The sequence below is a fragment of the Ammospiza nelsoni genome, chromosome 4, assembly GCF_027579445.1.
Source record: "Ammospiza nelsoni isolate bAmmNel1 chromosome 4, bAmmNel1.pri, whole genome shotgun sequence".
Taxonomy (NCBI): domain Eukaryota; kingdom Metazoa; phylum Chordata; class Aves; order Passeriformes; family Passerellidae; genus Ammospiza; species Ammospiza nelsoni.
The window spans coordinates 41,311,856-41,327,330 of NC_080636.1; the positions used below are offsets into that span (position 1 = coordinate 41,311,856).

A 15,475-nucleotide genomic window follows, 5' to 3' on the forward strand; every position below is an offset into this window, starting at 1 on the left:
GTCAGCGTGTCCCCAAGGCCCTCCAAGGACACCTGCCAACGGGTACCCAGCAGTCAGACTGCAATTTAACAGGCCACACCAGTGCACATGCACCCCACAGAGCCCTGTGCTACGGTGACAGGGCTGCTCCAGCAATCGGCACACTTTTGCCAAAAGAAGCGATTGTCTCGAGCCGCTGCTACTGAGTGCTGCTACACGGAAACTGGGAACAAAAAGCAAGGATATGCTGCCTCTTTACTTGGTGCTCTGCGTCTGGTGTGGTGTTGGGACATAAACGCTTACAGCCCTGAAAGCGCAGCCCACGGGACACAAAAACACCTCTAGGACTGGGACTAGGCTGCCGGCTTTGTGACCGACTTGGTAGGCTTTAACAAGTGCTAGGCTCTCTACAACTAGGCATCCTTTCACTCCAGGTATCCAGCTCTGCTCAGGTGACAAAGAGTGCCAGAACCCAGGACTGTCATTTACATTTAGCAGGACCTAACAGGGTGTCTTTAGCCACTAGGTTTTATCCACAGCAGACACGATTTTGCCTGTGTCAAAGCTCAGCTCTCTGTCCAGGCAAGGCAAGTATTTCAGCCTTCCTGCAAGAACAAGCGATGGACTAATCCAACTGGTGTTTTATGCAGAAGTCCCCAGTAACACAGCTGACATGCTCTGCCATACCAGGTGGAGAAGCAACAATCGGTTAATTTTGAAGGGCGAAAGGCAACTCAAAACTCAGGATCTGAGGCAGTGGAGGTGCCCAGTTTCTTCCAGCCATCCTCGCTGTATCTCCAGAACAATACAAGTGTACACACAGGATTAATTTTAGGACATGCACGCCTGTATTTGCTACTGCTGATGCTTGATAAAAATTGGTTTTTGACGAGAATTCTTAAGTACAGAAAGCATTAAGTGTCAAAATGGCGAGAGCAAAATAGATGCAAATTTAGTCCTAGGAGGACTTGAGCCACATCAGACTAAAGATTTTACTGCACAAGAAATTCCGCCTTCAATCCAATTAGTCAAACCCACTCCCAGACTACTACCCTAAGGAAACACAAGTTATCAAATCAACTATGATATGGAGATTAACATGGGTTTTGCAACTTCCATTATCCAATTTCTATAGACTTCTGGGTAACATTCTGCATTAGTTCAGTGTGTCAGACTAGAGATTTTAACAGATTTACTTAGGCAGATTTCTTGATGTTTTATGATTAGAGGTTTAGATGACTGACTTGGTGGACAAACAAATCCTTAAAAAAATAATTAAAAAAAAAATCAAAATTGCAGTTTCCTTGACTGAATCCATAAACACTCTTCATAGGAGCTACTCTGCTACAAGTGCAAGCCTCTATCTTCTACCTAGGAAGGATATTTAGAAAATAAGCTGCAGAACTAGGACTGACCTTTGTTTCTGATGGGAAGGGTTGTGGCGACATTAGCAGGGGGTTTGTCAGGCTCCTGGGGTGGGACGACCATGGGCAGCGCCTGCACTGGTACTCGAGGAGCCTAAAACGTCGGATACTAACAGATTACTTTTCTCATACTCTGTGCTAGTTACAATTCAACACAAGGCAAACAAAATCTGTTAGAAAAGTAGACTTTAATGGTGACTAACAACATTCAATATAGTTTTTAATATGCTGAGTTCAATAATTAACACCTACAGATCATGTGATCTCCACATACTTTGCATTTTTAACCTAAAAAATTACTTGCAGAACTATACTCAGCCTGGTACAGTGCTGTACTGTAGTACAGCAAATACAAGCCATAAATTCAATTCTGTAGTTTCATTTAAGCAGATCTTTGCACTTGCTGGTTTTGTCCACCCTCAGTGTTTTTTTCCAGCAATACTTAGAGAACAGTAAGAATGATGAGAGCACTACATCATAACGTTCAAAAGTCTTCCCCAAAAGTAAAAATCGGTTTACCTCCATCATCTTAATTCCATTACAGCACACCAAACAGACTGTCAGCTATCTGATATGTAAGGAATAGAACAGGTTTGCAACTCTAAGTAATTTTAAGTGTGCTCAACTACAGTTTACGATAGGACATGATTGACTCTTCTCTCACCTTTAAACTCTTGAGTAATCAAGTGCAAAAAAACCATGCATACCATGAGCCCTGGAATCTTACCCTGTTGAGGTCATGGGATGGTGGGGTCAGCTGAGTGGCATCAGGTGGAGGAGCAGAAAGCAAGTTGTTTGGGTAATCTAGAAGGTAACAAACCACGCTGGTGTGACCGCCTTTGGCCGCCTCGATCAGCATGGTCGATCCATCCTGACAGGGAAAGAGCACACAGTTAGAACAGAGCATCATGAAAACTGCACTGCAGCATTTTGGGACACACAACACACTACCTATGGGACTGCTTTCTGCTCTAGTAAATACTCCATCTCCACAAGCTCACATCTAAACTTGCAGGCTTGATGAAGTATTAAAAAAAAATTTAATAATACTTTAAAAAATTTTCCCCTTCCACAATCAGCACTTAATACTCATGATGATCAAAGAGACCTGCACTAACTCCAACAACACATACACGAGCAGAACATCTGCTTGTGCAAACTTCCACTTAAATCATCACAAGCTGGGTGAGTTGTAGGGAACACAAAAGGAGAAAACCCAGCTGGTTATCCTGAGTTTCAGAGGAAAATGAGGGAGGTGAGAGACAAACCTTGAGTCTGTGTGTGGGATCAGCACCATGAGCGAGCAGTAGCTCCACCACCGCCAGGTGACCTCCGGCACAGGCCAGCGACAGCACTGTGTGATCGTTGTTCGCTGTGGTCCTGTTCACGTTTGCTCCTGCACAAACACAAGGGCAAACATCAGCTGAAACTCACTTCAACAGGTAGCACCTCTGTCAAATCTAACACAATTAACTGCTCTGCAATCTACACAGGGAAAACTCCATCCTGCCACATGTCCTACTCCATACAAGGTAGGGACAAGAAAACTCATGACAATCAGCCCAGGAGAAGGAAAATGGAAATTCCTGGTTTGTATTGAAACATCAAGCAAACTACAGTCAAACTCTGGAAACCAAAAGGGACTTGTAGTTCAACTGCCAAATACCGTGCTCCAAAGCTGCACCATGGGGCATGAAGACCCCAGGGATCCCTAATACTGCTGCTTTTACTAGGAATTACAGACTGAAATACACTATTTTTACAACTACATGCAGTTCCACCAATCTCAGCAGAACCCACAGGTAATCACTGCATGCCTAGTTGGAGAATCAATTGCCTACTGGAGCTAGGACATTTAAAACAAATCCAAGGAAATTACACTAGCTCTGACATGTTCTTAACTTGAAGTATTTTTAATGTCAGGAAAACGCAAACCATTCCACATTCTTACCTTTGCTAATCAAGAACTGAACAGTGCAAACATGACCTGCCCTGGCAGCTTTCATGAGTGGGGTTCTTCCACCTTCTGATTCATGCTCCTAGAGTAGATAAAGAAAGGCTTCAAAATCCAAAGTGGCATGTGAAAGAAGGCAAGCCAGCCTCCTGAGTTTTTGAATGGAAAGATGCTAGACACAGAACATCCTTCTCTACTGTTTCACACACTTAGCCATAAATATTCAGCTAATGTTTGAACTGAGGGTATCTTGAATGCAGGTGAACCATTCACCACCTGTGTCTGCACAGGTGGGACTCCTGGACAAAAAGCATTCAAGGCACATGAGGGGGATTTTAGTTAAGCAGGACATCTTCTGACACACCTAACATCACTTTTTGATAACACACTGGTACGCTGAAAAGGAAAAATCAGTTTACCTCCATCATCTTAATTCCATGACAGCACACCAAACAGACTGTCAACTATCTGATGCATAAGGAATAGAACAGATTTGCAGGAACAAGGACTAACCCAGAATCAACTCAACAATTTGAAGCTGAGTACCACGTTAAAAGAATCAAATTCCCTCTTTTCCTGTCCAGGCAACCTTGAATGGCTTGGAAATGCTTTAGACATCAATCACCAGAGGACTGTAACTGACCTCTGTACTTTGGGGTAATCTAATAGCCCAAAATACATTAAAGAATGTGTAAATTTTCATCAATGAACACAGAAACAGGAAGAATATCAGATGCTGATAATTTAATATCTTACTAACATTTTTAAGGGAGGTAAATGACTTACCAGATCTGCACCTGCCTGAAGTAAGACATCTGCTACATCAGTGTGGCCATTTTCACAGGCGTACGTCAGTGCCGTGTCACCTGTTGCTGTTGTTGCATGCACATTAGCCCCTGAAACAGCAAGGACAAAATACTGGAAGCTTTATGATGGGCATTACAGAAAACATACAAGCTTCCACAATCTTTACAGGATCAAACAGCAAATGAAGCTTCCCCCTTCCAATCCAGCATCTATTAAACTGATGACCTGACTGTACTCTAAGAGGAATAAAAACAAACTGCAAGTTAGCTCCAAACAAGTTTACATCAACTCAATCTTCACAAGCTAAATTAGAGTCCAACCAGTAAATTACTTTGGGCTTCAAAGACCTTCACAGTCAAGTTCAAGAAGCTGCTAAAGAAAATGTAATGACTGTCGGACAAAGTATTTTTCTCTTTAGATTAAGCGTTTACAAAAGCATTAACAAAACGACTCCATACCCGCAGCTAACAAATATTTGACCAGCTCCAAATGCCCCTCTTGAGCAGCCTCCATCAAAGGTGTGGAACAGCCAAGTTCTATGTCAGCTCCTGCTTTAATGAGAAAATCGGCCACCTCCAGAAACCCTCCGCAGCAAGCCAGAGTCAGTGCGGTTTCCTGCGTCTCCTCTGTCTGAGCGTTGATGTTTGCTCCTGCAAACAACACAAAACACTGGTTACAGAGGGCAGCATCAGCACACAAACCACCTCCACATGCACAAGGCATCTTATAACCAAAGAAAGCAAAAATCAAAGCAGCTCAGAGCTTCTTCCCCAGCCTGCTGAGCAGCGTTACCTTGCCCAAGTAACAGTGCCACCATCTCCTCGTGGCCTTCCCGAGCTGCCTCCATCAGCGGCGTGTATCCCTCATCATTGACCTCTTCCAAGTTAGCTCCACGTTCAATCAGCAGAGCTGCCAGCTCCACGTGCCCACCACAGGCTGCCAGGGTCAGCGGGGACTCGAAGGAGTCGGCAGGCATGTTCACCTGAGCTCCGCTGTCCAGGAGTAACCTTGCCACTTCCACGTGACCATCCTGCAAAGGCAAAAAAAAAAATAAGATCAGAAGACTGACCAAATGGAAAAACTGCTTTTCTCCATGGTTTTGCCACAGACTCAAATTCCCTCAAAATACACAAAAAGCCATGAGGGAGTAAAATGAGTCCAAAAATACAATGAACAGTTTTTCTGGCTATTTTCCCTAAGTATTTGGATAAAGCATAAGGTCTCCTACTGAACACGCACCTGTAGAAATGCTGAGCACATTTTACTAAATATGTGCTATGAACCTCATATCAGACCTCTCTGTCAATGGTGTAAGCAACAAGCTGGACAACTTTGTATCAGACTCCAGTTCAGGTGTTTGGGATCAACTTCCTTGGGGCAGGGGGAAACTCCAAAATAAAGCCCAGAAAGTCAAGAGGGAGCTCATGACTATTTTAGAAGCTTGTCTCCTCCACAAGAACAACAGTGAGATTCTTTTGCTTCCTCCCTTCCTTACAAAGCAGCTATGCACACTGACCTGGGCTTGCCTCATGGCCCCTGCAAAACCATTTCACTGCTCAATTTAACAGCAGAGTCAAGACTTACTTTCTCCTTCCAAGTGAAAAGCCAAAATGAGACCACTTGTCAGGGGTTCCTTACACATCCCAGGAGCCACCCACCCGAGCAACAGCTTTTCCTTGGCAGCATTCTGGCAGGGTTTTCCAGACACCATGATCATGCTCCACTGTGATCACACCCCTTCTACCAAAAGGCAGCTCTTAAATTTGCTTTCTTCCTTGCAATATACATCAACACAGGATGTCCATCTCATTTTCAGTATTCCATAAAGTCAGGAACTATTTGAAGTGGCTTTTCAGCTTCATGTTTATACTGGAGGCCTGACAGTGACACATCCAATTGCCATTCCACACTGCTTTGTTCAGACAGAAGCAGTGCCTGGCTGGGTCGCTGCGCTCCAACAACAGCAAGAAGTCTCCAAGCTGGTTTTCTCCACGAGGAGATGGCCACCATTCCAACTTGGAGGAACCAAAATCTGACAAACAAAACACTGGAGGGCTGCAGCAAATAAAACAGCCCCTCACCAGGAACACAAGCATTCCCAAGGTTGTCTCTGAATGAGGTAAGTACACCTTGATTTCAGATTAATTCCTAAGAGGCAGCAAATCTCATCCACAGCCATCCTTGCCAAGCTGGAAACCACAACTCCAAAAATCTCTTTTCCAGACAAAACACCAAACTGCATCTGACATTTTTCCGCTTCATTTTCTCAAGTGTTTCATGCCTTATTCTGATATCCAGGGAGCAAAGCACGGCTTCCTCTCGGAAAAATAACTAGGACATTAACTAGGACATATTCACCTTTTACATGAAATGACAGAACTATTTTAGGGAAAAACTCCAAGCCTCCATAAAGAATCTTTCCTCAGGGAAATGCAGAGACAGTGCCTCATCCATCAGGCTCTGGCAAGACAGCTACCTGCTCACCCCTGCTCCACGCTGAGGATGGCACAACACAGCACCCAGGCTTGCTTCAAAGCTTCCTATGTGGGCCAAGCAGCCTGCAGGAGAACTGCTGGAGCTCCACCACACAAGGGAACTGGATCCATGCTTTAATAAACCCTGCAGTGGGGTGGGGCTGCTGAGCTCTCCTACAACAGCCAGGAAAAGCCTACCAACTGCTAAGGGAACAGGAAAAGTCACCTGAGCAATCTTCACAAGATCATCAGCTGCATTTTAAAGCTGAAGCTCTGTGGGCAGCAGTCCTTCAGCGAGAGGAAACACCAACTAGATCACCCTGCTTTTTGCTCCCACAAGGCAAGTGCCACTGTCCAACACCTCCTGTGCATTAAATCGGTATTAACTGCTGTCTGAAAAAACTCTCAGGCACAAGTCTTCCTGAATCCACAAGGCTGCAGAAGGGTTTAAACCTGCACTGGCTATGCCACAGACAGACAATTCTGTGAGCACACATTCAAGCTCAAAGCTGTTCCAGAGAAGGAAGTTTTCTTGTGCCACTGAAGAGCAGTAACTGTTTCTGCAAAAAGAACATGCTGAGATGGAAGTCTTTGCTCTGCTTCATTTCACACTGCAAGGCTTTTAAATACTGCTAGAGAAAGCTGCTCCTTCTCTCGTCAGCAGAGCTGAGGTATGAGACTGAACTATCTGCCAGTTCAGAGCACCAGCATGGAACTGCCTCCCTAGGAACAGCTTCCTGCAGGAATAAGGGAGAAGAATTTTTTCCTACTGCTCAGTAATTTGTAACAAAAATTAGGTCTTAACATCCTCTGTGGGTCTGATGGAATTTTTTTAGTCTATTAGAAGAGTTAAAAGGGCAGAAGGGAATGACAAGGAAAAGAAGGCTTGATCCATAGCTTCACCACAAAAAACATCCTGATGAGAAGGCAACTGCAACATCAAACAAGGTCATTTTATCATCAACTCCCAGGAACTGGCTGCAAGACCATGGCCAAGGATATTCATGTGGCTGCTCTAGTAAGATTTCAGGGTGAGATAAAGGACAGCTCGAGTTCTGTTTACCTACGTGACTTTCTTTGGAGCAACTTTCAAGAAGTGTAATGGTTTCTGTTAATCATTCCCCCATGTGAAACCATTAACTTCTTTCAGCAGACACAACTGGCCGATTTAGAACCATTGCAGTTGTTTCAGGGAAGGGCAGACTAAACAGGGATTCACTGCCCTCCTCTACAGCCACGGGTTCACAGTGTGACATTACACAAGTCTAATAATGCCATGAAAATCCCAACACATGAGGAATCTAGTTGGAGAGAAGGATAAAAAGAAAATTTAAGAAAATAATTCTCAGTTTAACAATAAAGTTAAAGTTCCCATGAAGCAGACAAGAGAACCAAAACATCACAGTTAGATTCTGTACCAGAAAGAAACTCAAAGGAACCACTTTCTCCATCTTCAGCAAGAAAAGAGAGCCCACAGACCTCACTGCTCGAGCCTTACATCTCTTACCATGCACGCCTCCATGAGAGCAGTGTGCATCTCATCTGTCTTGTGCTCCTGGTCTGCACCAGCTTCCAGCAGAAACCTCACCATTTCCAGATGGCCTGTGTGGAAAAATAGTTAACAGAAGGAAACTGCTTGAGAAAGTGCATTTCAACACTCATAGTGTTCTAAAGCACATAATGAAGGTCATGGATGTCTGTGATACAACATAAAGAGTCCACTCTGGAAAGGTGTGTTTGTATCTCTGCCATCTACGTGCACAGCAGCTTATCAGTGTAGCTGGTAAAAAATATACATGAAAGACTAAGACCAACTTCTACACAGGTGCCACACAAGAACCTCTGTTACCAAAATCAAGTACTCCATGATGGCAAATGGCCTAATAAAACATGTCCTAAGTGACTAAAACAGCAGCTGCTGGGCTGTAGGAACAGATTTTGCGTCTTAATTAAACATCTTCATCCCTTTCTGGGGTGCTGCAATTTTTCTGCCTAATGCTTTAAGGGAGGAAAAGGCCTCAGCAAGGACACCTAAAAGGCAAGGTCCTAAACCTTCCATGATTTGCCAGTGCCAGTCCTTTAAAATGAAGTATCTGCTGTATTTAAGCAGAGGTACCCGGTATAAAACAGCTGTAATACAGAAAGTTTAGCTTACTTTTTCTGTAATATAACACATTAGCTCCTTGTCCCTTCATTTGTTTAACAGAGCATCTTCTAAATAATCATACCTAAGACCAAAGTTTTAGATCTTGATACTCAGACTCTGCACACAGATGATTCTGCACATGGCGCAGGCGTGCTGTGTGGTATCACAGCCAGGACAAGAGCAGTGTGCACTCACACCCTTTCAATTCCCCAGGTGGTGGGCAGCAAGGCTGAAGGAATGCACGCTGGCCCTGAGTGGTATCACAGCCAGGACAAGAGCAGCACAGGGTGTGCTCACACCTTTCAATTCCCCTGCCATGGGCAGCAAGGCTGAAGGACTCCTGGCTGTCCCTGACCCCTGTGCCCACCCGGTACGGTACCTTTGTAGCAGGCCAGCGTCAGGGCGCTCTCCTTGAACTCGTTGGAGTGCGTGTTGATGCCCGCCCCGTTCTCCAGCAGCACCCTGGCCACCTCCACGTGCCCGGCGCTGCCCGCCTCCATCAGCGGCGTGTGCCCGTTCTCGTTGTGCTCCTCGATGCTGGCGCCCGACTCCAGCAGCACCTTCACCACGTCCACGTAGCCCCCGGCGCAGGCGTACGTCAGGGCTGTGTTGCCTTGGGCCAGAGAGAACAGGGCTTGGGAACACAGCCTTATGGCCTTCCTCACCCACAACTTCACCTGGTGCTCCATTCCACCCTTTCTAGCTGGATACCTGATGGAACAGGGCTTTTCACACTACAGAAGAACTATGGGGGGATGGGAATCAGCAGTGGCACCAAGCAGCCTGGTGCTGACAGATTGAGTGTCTGACCTCCTTGTGCCTGCACTATGCACCTCTCTTCCCATTTCTAGCCCAGTCACAAAACCCCCAGCCACATTCCTGTTAATCAGCAAAAGCATGTAATGCTGTAAAATGAAAGCTCAAAACCCAGAGCAGAATTAACTGCTGCTTCTAAATCAGGTCTTAAACACCTGCAAGGGACTGGTTCCAAAATGTTCCCAGTCTTTACAAGGAGAGGAAAAAAACTTCGGTGGAAAAAATACAAAAACATGGATCTGCACACAACAGTCAAAGAATCTGCCTCTGTGAAAGACACCTTGAAAAATGTTACAGGTCAAGGCCATATTACCACTGAGAAAACTGCTTCACTGAAAAAAAAAATTAAAAAATAAATAAGGTGTCTTCTGGTAATCCCCCTCTCCCCCTCACTCAGGGTCAGCTCTCCACTCATCAGGTACTGCTGACTACACACCAGCTCTCCACTTCCAGGTTACAAAAACTTACAGGATTTCCCAATCTGGTCACTTCAACACAAATCGCTAGCAAATTACCACGGGAACAGTGGAAGGGGAGGCCCTCTTCTCACTTTTCCCCTTGGGTTTCCTGACCTGCCACCACATAACTTTTCCACATACACACAAATTTACTAAACTGTGCTTAAAATGTGACAACAAATCCTAGGTACTCAAACACCTTCGAGTTACTAACTGGCCTTATCCACCTTTCTACATCTCCACAATACTTGATCTGCATCCAACAATACTTCAGAGTTCCACTTAGAAAAGGGAATTTAAATGGCAAAACCACAAGGAAGCATTCTGCCTAGCTGGGCTAAGAGCCATGGCTCCCGAACTTCCACACCAAGTTGCCTGCACAGAGCAAATGCCAGCTCTGCAGTGGTTCCCAAGAGCCCCTTTACCTGTGGATGACTGTGCATTCACATCAGCACCGTGAGCTAGCAGCAGCTTGACAATTTTGACGTGCCCGCCGTTGGCAGCAGCCATCAGAGGTGTGATGTCTCCCTTGATTCCCCGGTCCTCCACATTGGCATGCATTGCCAGGAGAACCTGCCAAGAGACACCGATCAGCAACACCGAGGGACAAACCCTGCCCCTGCACTACCAACCCCCACCTTCACCCCAGTGCTGGGTGAGCAATCCTGGCACAAAATAGGCACCCAGAATGTATCAGCAACATTTAGTGTATGTGTGAGACTCGTCTGCCATTTCTCACTACCTTAACACCCTCTTCCAGGTGCACAAAATGCTAATAATTGATTTAACATCTCTTTATGTACAACACACAAACGGTACAAACAGCCAGGAAACCAACCTGTGCAAGCTCATAATACCCTGCTGAGCAGGCCAAGCAAAGGAGGCTTTCCCCTTCCTCTGTGTGCTCGTTCACGCTGCGGCCCTCAATGAGCAGCTTCCGCACAGCATTGACGTCTCCTTCGGAACAGGCCTCGGCCAGGCTGCGGCTAACAAGGGGAAAGCATTCAGAGTGGAAAGGGACTCTGCCTCAGCTCCAGTGGGCCATGAGGACACATCAGCAAAAAAGGAAACACCAGCTAAAAACGTGCCAACTGCTAATTAAAGAAGTGCCAGCTTTACACTTGAGGTTTCCCAGCTAACTTGGCTGAAAATTAAGTTGTGTCCATATCCACTCCTGCTATGAATTTTTAACAGAAGTTTACAAGAGATATAGATGCAGGACTGCCCAGGACCAGAGGACATGGAAATCACCTGCCAATCTTCAGAAAACTTTATTTGTTCAGCACTGTAACTATAAATTAAACTAAAACAAATCACCAACATCAGTGTTCTCCTGTAGGAAACTTAACCACTTCCCTTCTGTCCTGTGCTGAAAATTCCAGGGTCTCGTAACCAGACATAATTTTAATACATGGAGAATCAGTTCTGAAATGTGTCTCTTCACTACATGATGACCTTTTTTTTTTAATTTCCAAGCACCTCTGTTTTTATAACAACTTTGGCAACTACCACCATTCCCAAGAAAGAGGTGCAGAGGAGAAGAGGGGATGCAGACAGAACAGAAGCAGACATAACGCAAAATTATACTGCTCTTCGAGCTGTTCCTACACCAAGAAATCTTTCTTTGCAGTTATTCTGCATAGAAAGAACAAACTTCTGACTAGCACAGCACCCTTGGTTGTCCCTACTAACAACGCTTCCACTGCACTGAAGCCTTATGGCAGTCTGGAAGGAAACATCCTTCTTCTTTCCCTCCTGAATACCCCAGTGGAAAAAATTGCACATGTGAAGCCACCAAGTCCAGTACAAGAGCAGCAACTCCCTGGCTGAGGTGACACTGACTACTATGGAGCTCCAATCCCTAAAGGCTGTTTCCCTTCCTCAATTAAAAAGGCACTCTGAAATTCCCTAAAAGATTTTTTTCATCTGAAATCTTGTTTCATGCTGTCACTGAATGACCCACGTGGGAATTTACAACTCTCTGGGTAAAGAGAGTTGTAAATGGGCAGTTCTAAGGCCCATACCATTGAAGAGTTTAGATATGTTTCTACAGCTGGTCACGATAAACTCCTTGGAGTTTCATTCCGTAATTCTGAGCAGCATGAATTGCTTCACTCCCTACTGCAAGACCTGCCAGTCCACAAATATTTCAGCAGGAGAAGCAAAGGTGATAACTTGGCACCAACTCCACTTGAGTAAGAGTTTCATCATGCCCTCAGTGCAAGCGCTAGAACAAGAATAACCACTTCTAGAGGGAGCAAAGGGCTGAGAGGCTCCAGGCCCGGGCTGCCTTACTTGTCCGTCTGTCCTGCGCTGGCCGTGCTCTCGGCTCTCATCCGGGTCAGCGCGGCGGCCGCTTCATCCAAGGCGCAGCTGACGGACGAGGTCAGCCTGCGCAGCACCTCGGGGTCCGCAAACGCCTTCCCATCCGCCGTGGACAGCTTCCCTATACCTGCCATGCCAGAGCGCAGCCCGGGGGCACGCGTGCCAGCAAGGAGAGAGCACACAAGGTCAAAGTGAGCCTCTGAGAGCTGTCGGCACTAACGCTCCAAGCACCATCCACTACAGCTTCCAAAACAATGTCTTCAAGTGTTCACAGCACTCATTCCAAGCTGCACGTGACTGAAACCCTCCAAGCCACGGAAGGAATCGGTTTTCAGCTACTGAAACTACATAATATAAGCAACTATGAAAGCCTTTCACACAGCAACTACTACAAAATAAAACCTATTGAGCCATTCAGGGTTTGACATAATGGCACACGCCAAAGTCAGGCGTCAATTTTGATTCAGGCTTTTAAAATGCCGACATTGAAGAAACCTGATTGGAAACATCTTCATGTAAAATTCTGATTTTCCAGACCTTGGAATACTCTAAAATGAACTTGTTTCTCTTCAGTGACACCCCTGCCAAACCCCACCCTGCCGTGCGTCTCACAGCTGTATCCTGCTCCCATGGATTAGCCTTACGCAAGCGATTCCAGCAAGGACTCCTGTCAGGGCTTTGGGGTTAAACCCGTACGGGACACGAGGACTTACCCGCAGCTTCGAGCAAAGCTTCTAATCTCGCCTGGGTTTCAGGATCTACTGTTCTCAGGTCAGCACCATCAGCAGTACTTGACAGCAGCAATTTAGAAGCTGTTTCCAACATAGGGTTTTCGAGATCATCCTGATCCAAGATAAATGATTCCACCTGAAAAGTAAGAGACTTGGATTAAGAATGATATAATTGACCAAAACAGACTGAAACCAGAAAAAACCTACAGCTGAAATTATTATTTAAGCATTTTATTTTTAAGTACTTTGTTGGCTTCAGGTATCTCACTTCGGGTCTGATGTCCCCTAATCCAGCATCCAAAGAAAAGAACCACACGGACAAGCAACACCTTCCACATAATTATCAATGCCACTGTAAAATTACTTTATGTCACAGCATCTTTTTCAAGAAAACATTTTCTCGAACTTGATCTATAAAATATGCAACTGTTTATCTGCCTTTTTTAGAAAACAGATGCTGAGCTGTCTGAATTCTTCTGAAGACCCTACTTTTCTGTTCTGTCCATCTGTTTTTGCTGTGAAATAGGTAGAAATTTGGAACAAGATGAGTGCTTTAGAGAAGAAAGCCCTAACACTCATTTGTGTTATCCTGCCTGCTAGAGGACAAGTAGTGCAGAGAAGACACTTCTCTGAGAGGTCCATGAGCTCACTCCACAGCCCGTGAACTAGTCACACAAACAATTATCAAATTAAAAAGACCAAGGTAAATATCCCCCTACAAAGCTCAACAGCTTCCAAAAGTCCCAGTTTCAAAACCCTAATCTCAATCCCAATACAAAATCGGAATCAATTTAAATGCCAGTCTGCCCAACAGAGAAATCACATGTGCCACCCCTACAACAATGAGATACTGCAGTCACCTCTGGATAAAAGCAGCCACTGTCTGCATCGGTTTCCACATGGAATATACCTCGTTGAAACAGAAAATTATTTTATTCTTAAGCTTCATTTGTGTCTCCAAAATTTCAAAGCAGTCCCATGAGCATCACAAGTTCAGATTCCTGCAGATACATTCCCCAAGAACCCATCCATGTGGGCAGACAAACCAGAAGAGCAAGCAGGTCATCTAAGGACTCCTGGAAGGTCCCTCCAGCCTCCCCCATCCATTCTCTTGTCACAAGCGGGGAGCTCACACCACTTTTGCCTTCTGTCTCCCACTGCACACTTGTGGGACACATTCAGCTTCAACCCAAATCCCCTGTTTGCTAAGGAGGGCAGGCTGAGCACTACTTCCCCATTTTCTTCATTTTACCCCTTCAACACCACCATTGAGAAACAAAGCCTCTGGCCAGCTCTGGGCAATACCCAACCACACATCTCAAGGGCACCTCTAAAAGCTGCCTCTGCTCTTTTGCAGCCACTCTCCCCTCCTCCTGCAAATCTGAGAACATCAAGCTGAAAGGGAGGACTTCCAGCTCCAGACCAAAGTGGCTCTGATGCCAAGAGCAGGACAGTCCAGCAGCACTGCCCATCTGCTCCTCAGCAGTGTTTTCTCCAGCCATACTCACACGGGCTGCTCTCTGCAGTTGGGCAAACTGGTGAAGGTAGCTCCAAGTTTGCCCCCCAGTGCTCAGGAACCCTGCCTTGCCAGGGTCCTCTGCCCAGCACCGCTCCCTGCACCTACACTGGTATTTCAGGCCTGCTGTGGTTCATCTGAGGACTTGCCATGTGTGTTCCTGCTGAGGCAGGCCAGCGGAACCGCTGCACTGCTCAGGAGCCCAGCGACAGCTCTCACCCCTGGAAAGGCAAACTCCAGAGCTGTGCAAGGATTCCTGGCTCACCCAACACATGCAAAATCCCAACTGCTCAGACTGACTGAAAAAAATCTCCTCCAAGTGAAATAATGAACAGCTGGTCGTGGTTCCTCCTAACACTATGAAATATTTGCTAAGAAGAAAGTCAAAATAGGAAAACTACTCTCCCCCACACATCTCTCCCCAAAATTAGGTCTTTCACGCAGTTAAAGTTTCAAATGCAAAAATCCTCCCATCTTCCTTCCAGCTAAGAATATGTGCATGGTGTGATTAAATAAACAACCCAAGGAGAACAGGGAGAAGCAGAAATCCACCCACAAACACAGCACCGTGAGGGACCAGCAGAAAACATCCTCACAATAAAGTTTGGGGAATGTTTATACTATGTGCTGTCACTGAAAACATTTCAGAACAGAACAAGAAATTAACTAATTGGGAAAACTCTTGACACTATTTTTTAATATTAAATACAGAGTAAAAATCTTTTCTATTGCAAGGCAGAAGAGATCCACCTTCAGCCTGAAGCTTCAGAACTTCTCATCTCCTCTGCAGTTTCAAAACTGTTATTTACCTACAGGGTTTCATTACAGTCTTGTCTTCTCAGTTT

The 15,475-nt window shown here is 45.4% G+C and overlaps 1 protein-coding gene across 4 annotated transcripts in view; it reads right to left on the reverse strand.

Annotated features, from left to right (window-relative positions):
- ANKRD17 (ankyrin repeat domain 17) overlaps positions 1-15,475 on the reverse strand; it is a 68,626-nt gene that overhangs the window by 21,239 nt on the left and 31,912 nt on the right. For all 4 annotated transcript variants that reach the window (XM_059469903.1, XM_059469902.1, XM_059469905.1 and 1 more), the window contains exons 2-14: positions 13,097-13,250; positions 12,354-12,510; positions 10,897-11,044; positions 10,484-10,631; positions 9,164-9,397; positions 8,146-8,240; positions 4,957-5,194; positions 4,623-4,814; positions 4,144-4,253; positions 3,355-3,442; positions 2,672-2,799; positions 2,131-2,274; positions 1,395-1,497 (exon numbers count right to left, since the gene is read on the reverse strand). In XM_059469903.1, coding sequence (XP_059325886.1) covers positions 1,395-1,497; positions 2,131-2,274; positions 2,672-2,799; positions 3,355-3,442; positions 4,144-4,253; positions 4,623-4,814; positions 4,957-5,194; positions 8,146-8,240; positions 9,164-9,397; positions 10,484-10,631; positions 10,897-11,044; positions 12,354-12,510; positions 13,097-13,250 — 1,939 coding nt within the window. The remainder of the gene's footprint in view (positions 1-1,394; positions 1,498-2,130; positions 2,275-2,671; positions 2,800-3,354; positions 3,443-4,143; positions 4,254-4,622; positions 4,815-4,956; positions 5,195-8,145; positions 8,241-9,163; positions 9,398-10,483; positions 10,632-10,896; positions 11,045-12,353; positions 12,511-13,096; positions 13,251-15,475) is intronic.